Source organism: Pteropus vampyrus, unplaced genomic scaffold, assembly GCF_000151845.1.
Source record: "Pteropus vampyrus isolate Shadow unplaced genomic scaffold, Pvam_2.0 Scaffold567, whole genome shotgun sequence".
Lineage (NCBI taxonomy): Eukaryota > Metazoa > Chordata > Mammalia > Chiroptera > Pteropodidae > Pteropus > Pteropus vampyrus.
In genome coordinates, this window is record NW_011889348.1 from 282,865 (window position 1) to 287,965 (window position 5,101).

The window sequence follows — 5,101 nt, forward strand, 5'->3', positions numbered from 1 at the left end:
AAATAGACACGTGATTATCTTTTCTGTAGTTGAAACCTTTTTAATGCCCAAGTAACGTGAATGAACATGGAACACGGAGAAGAGAAATAATACAAAGCAGCACATGGCAAGACCGTCCAGCCCACTCCCAGGTCCCTGGGCTCACAGCCGCCTCCAGGGAGAGATTCTGTCCGTCTGGGCTAAGTCAAGGGCCAAGTGGCCTCCCCCTTCCTTCTCCTAGATTCTAAATGGCCTGCGAGGGGGCCTGCCACTCAGGAGCTAGACCCTCTCCCCCCCGGGGAATTCCTCCCACAGACGAGGCCAACACTGTTGGTGGTCCTGGCCCCTGGAATAAACACTCCTATTTGCAAGGCCCCGGGCGCCGGCTCACGGTGGAGCACGGGCAAGACCCTCCCGGCTCTGCAGTTTCACCCATGGGGCCGTATCCGTGTCCCCGCGGGGCTGCGAATGTCTTCAGCACAGGCTTGGGGTGGCGGGGCACAGGCCTGGCCCGGGGGTCGGAGGCTCTAGTGCCTTGGAGACAGTCTGCTCAGGTGGGCGTTGGTGAGGCCAGTCACACAGCCTCGTGGCCTGCAGAGGGACCTGGCAGCTCACGTGCCTCGTGCCTCCGCAGAGGAGACTCGAAGGCGTGGGGGTCTGGCGATGTCAGCAGGCGCTGGCCTTCAGCAGTGCTTTACCGCGGACCGATGCTCACGCTCGGGGAGAAAGCCACCTGGTACACGTCTCCGCTGTCTTTGTAAATATGAGGAGAAACATTTTATTTTTTTTTCTCGGTTTGACTGTTTTCCAATGGGCATACTTGGTGAATTGGTTCCTCAGCAAACTGCCTCTTGGCAAGTTCGCTGCCGGTGACCTGACCTCGAGCCCACGTCCCGTGTCCCCGTACGCAGGGCAGGGACTGATTCCCAGGCGGCCAGCGTGTCCGTTTCTTGGTTTCACGATTTTGCCCCTGAGAACCGTGTCCGTCGATGACCGCGCAGCTTTCTCGAGCTGGGCGGTCCATTCGGCGTCCTTCTGGAGTACAGCAAAGACGTCCAGAAAATTCCTGAACCGCTAAGGTGGTTTCGGCCGCCACCCGCCCAGCAGCCACTGGAGGACCAGCTTCTGCCTTCAGCCTACGGTTGACTCACAGGTGAGGGAATCGGAAACTGGGGGCGAATGTGAGGGCCCCCCAGGAGATCGTGGAGAAAGTCGGGGACGGCTGCAGAGCATGGATGTGGTGGGGGCAGGAGGTGGACGGTCCCTTGCGTCGAGCCTGGCCGAATGCGCAATGAACGCCGAGAAGACACGGCGGGGGAGGAGGCTCCTTGTCTTAACAATTATCTTCGGCTTCATCACCGGCCGCCGCTGTGTTAGCCACCTGCTCCGCGGAACCAATTTTGGCGCCAAGAGCCCAGAGTCTTCAGCATCGGCTCGTTTCAGCCGTGCCCTTTCTGAGTCCCGTCATGCCCGACCCTCGCGTCTCAAGGCCACGAGCCTGAGCCCTGGGGGTCACGGGGACACTGAGGGAAAAGCTTCTCACAGGCAGAGGCAGCTTTGCCTTTTGTTGCGAAGTTAAAACAAAACAGAGATAAACGCGATAAAACGATAAAAAAACACAGAAAGCCCGGTGCTCAGCCCCCACTGTCCACGCCACGACTCTTCCGACGTCTTGCCGCTCACAGGCCTGCTCGGGTCACGGGACGCCACTCGGGCTTCAGGATTCTCGACTTAGAGGTGCGTCGAGGTGACTTTCCCGCGCACCTCCGCGTGCTCCCCCTTCCTGCGTAACCCAGCACCCCACCTCTCCCCGCCTGACGGGCGGGCGTCGCCGACCCCCCACATCACGCGGGGGCCGTGGAGACACAGCAGACGGCCAGGCCCTGCCCCTCCTCCGGCCCGTTCTGAGCGGACCGTCTCGGGCGCTTCTGGATGAGGTCACGCTGACAGTGGCCGACTGGCCTGGGGGCCTGGCTGGAGCACAGACTGTCCTCAGGAAAGGGGGGCGCCGCCATCTGTGTCCTTCCCAGACACCTCCGGCCCCGGCGGCACTGCGCAGTTGCCCGGGCGGGTCTCCCCTTCGCGGTGTGAGGTGACTAAGGGACTGAAAACGAGCACTGAAGGGTGTCAGCAGGCTGTCACCCCGTGCGAGACGCACGCGAGCGTTCCCGCGCACCCCGCCTCGGCCGCGTGTCCCCTTGAGGGCGGGGCTGGCCACCTCGAGGGTCTGGGGACGGAACGCCCCGGGGGGTCCCCCCGCCGCTCCCTGGAGAGCCAGTTCCCCTCCCTTCCGATTAATCTGCATTGCTCCGTACATTGAAAATAAAAGCCAACAGCGAGTGGGGGGCTGCCGGGATGCGGGGTCTGAGCCATCCCCTGGGAAGAAGGTTCCACCGGGAGGGAAGGCCAGGCTGGCTTTGTCCCCAAGAGCGTCCTGGCCCTGGGCCCGCCGCAGAGCCCAGACTGGGATTGAGGCGGAGGGAGCTGCTCCGGGCACAACAGCAAAGTGAGAGACATTGGCGTTCCACGGAGTGGGCGGGAGCTCGGAACGCAAGGGGAGCGGGGCTCAGAGGCAGAGAGGGGGACGCAGGACAGGGCCTGGAGGCCTTGCCCCTGTGACGCACGGCAGGCGGCTCTGGCCCGCAGCCTCTTGCTGGCCAGGGCCCCGCTCAGCACTTGGGAGTCGGCCCACGCCTGCTGTGGGCTCCTGACCTGGGGTCTGAGCAGCTGAGTGAGGCGCCGGTGTCCCCAGAGGCCAGCGGGGTGAAAGTAGCTTCATGACAAATACCCAGGGGGTCGCATGGTGGCCCAAGGCTAGACGGAAAGTGGGGGGTGCCTAGAGAGGCAGCTGGGAGCGGGGTTCGCTGACCCAGGCCCCACTAACACTGGAGACACTGGGCTGAGCCACGCTCGTCCTCCCAACGACTAGTCCGTGTGTCACAGACTCTGTCCGTTCCATGTCGGGACCCAGAGGCCCCCTCACCGCTCGTCCTCTGTCCCCTGGTCCTTCCCCTCCTGTCTCCCCTCCCGTGTGGTCTCCTCCAGCCCCACGGCTTTACATACTGGGGTCACCGTCACCATCTACGTCCGGTTCCCCAAACTCGTGGTGTCACCTTCCTCAACAACAGGGACGGCATAGGCGTGATCTACGTTAAGGGTCTTGAGACGAGAGGAGTCCCGCGTGATCTGGGTGATCCCGGCGCCATCACGAGGTCCGTACCAGGGGACAGGGGTTGGGGAGTCGGAGAGAAAGGGGGCCGGAGGAAGGGGCCAGGAGCCAAGGAATGTGGCCACGTCTAGAAGCTGGGACAGGCGAGAGACAGGTTCTCCCTGGGGGACCCGGCCGACACCTTGCTTTCAGGACTTCCGACCGCCAGAGCGGGGTGAGGGGGTTGTGTCACCCGTTGGTAGCAATTACGGCAGCGCTGGGGCCAGGTACTAATACCACCTGCGTGGCGGAAACCCCCACAGCCACGTCCCTTCTGAGCGCCAGCCCAGGTGTGGGGAGCCCACTTGTCCAAACCAACGTGTCCAAGCTGCTTCCTGCCCCTCCCCAGGAGAGGGGACAGGCGACCACGCCGTTACTCAGGCCCTGACCTTGGAGTCACCTTGACTCTTCCCATGTTCCCACCCCCACCCAAAAGCGCGGGCTCGGCCATCTGACCCCTTCTCAGTAGCCCGCAGCTCGCACAGTGGCCATTCCCTGCTTGAAGGGACTCTGAGAAGCCCCTCGGCCTGCGCGGTCCACCGGGACCCACGCGACCTGCAGCCCGTTCCGACCCCAACCCCGTCCCTGCTCTGCCTGGGGCCCCCTCCGGCCTTCTCCGGCTACGGCCCTCCCCGCCTCCGGCCTTTGCTCAGACGCCTCCTTCTCAACAGGCCCGCAATCCACACAGACACCGAGAAGAGGCGACAAGGAGCTCAGCGGGAACCGGACCTCGGCGGTCCGCGGACGAGCCTGGTCCGGGGAGGGGTGATGATGCCCGCGGGGCTCAGCTCAGGGACAGCGAGAGGGGTGCAGAGCGCGCCGGGGCGTCCGGGAGACGAGGGTGCCGACACACCCGGAGGGGAAGGCGGAAGGTCGGCCTCATTCGGGGTGTTTCGGAGCGGAGCGAGGCCCCCCCCGGAGCACCTTTAGCTCTTCTAGTCGTGCAATGTTGTGGCCGAAGCATGACCCGGCTCAGCAGGCGAGGTCACCCCGGGAGCCAGACCAAGTTGCAACCACACCGTCCGGGGACACGGGGAAGTCGGGCTGGAAGGCGGGTCCCCTCCGCTTAACCAGCAGGGGACCGAAGGCGGAACAGTGGCCAGCGCCGGCCTCCATGGGATGTCCTCACCCGCACTTCCGGCCGCTCGGCCGCCCAGCGAGCCCCGAGGTGACAGCCCCTCAGGGGCCCACTTACCGCAGCCTTTCCTCCTCCTTCCGTCTGAGCTCCAGGTCCCGCCGAACCACTTCCCAGACGTGCTGGGCCTCTTCGTCCGTGAGCCTGGAGAGATCCAGCTTCTTCCCCATCTCTGCGTCTCGTCACAGTCACACCTGGAACGTCATAGACGGCAGTGGTCAGCTGACGCACGGCGCACGACCCAGCACGGAGGGCACCGACGTCCTGCGCAGCTTGTCCCGCCCGGGTTAAACAGGTTACGAGAACAGGCCAGTGCGTGTCTGGACATCTGGATGGTTTAAATAAATGAACCCTAATTTCAAAGGGACCCCTTCCCGGCCCCTGGGCCTCACACGCTTAGCCACAGGTCCCTTATTCTCTCTCCATTGTGAAATGTGTCGGCGATGTTGGCATCATGGGGCACGCCCCTGTCCCCTGTCTTAGGGACCCCGAAGGGAAGTGTGCTCCTGGAGACATGGTCCATCCACTGGGCTTGTCACCTGAGAACCCCTGGGGAAGGGAGCAGCTCTGCCCTGGGAGGACCGGTCCCACTGTGGGTGACTCAAAGTGTCAAACCGCTGTGTGACTTCCGCGTCTTCACTGAGGACTGAGATCCGTCTTCTCAGGAACACCCGGGGGGGCGGAACAACCCATCCTCTCCCACTGGGAGGCCTTCGAGCCAAGCGAAAGACTCATCGGGCTTCTGAGTTCTGGGGGCGCCCCCCTTCACGGTGCTGACC

The 5,101-nt window shown here is 63.6% G+C and overlaps 1 protein-coding gene across 1 annotated transcript in view; it reads right to left on the reverse strand.

The window, feature by feature from the left end:
- Positions 1–4,492, reverse strand: part of MLPH (melanophilin) — a 32,229-nt gene extending 27,737 nt beyond the window's left edge. Inside the window, exon 1 of the mRNA XM_011384252.2 lies at positions 4,383–4,492. Coding sequence (XP_011382554.1) covers positions 4,383–4,492 — 110 coding nt within the window. The remainder of the gene's footprint in view (positions 1–4,382) is intronic.
- Positions 4,493–5,101: the final 609 nt, after the last annotated feature.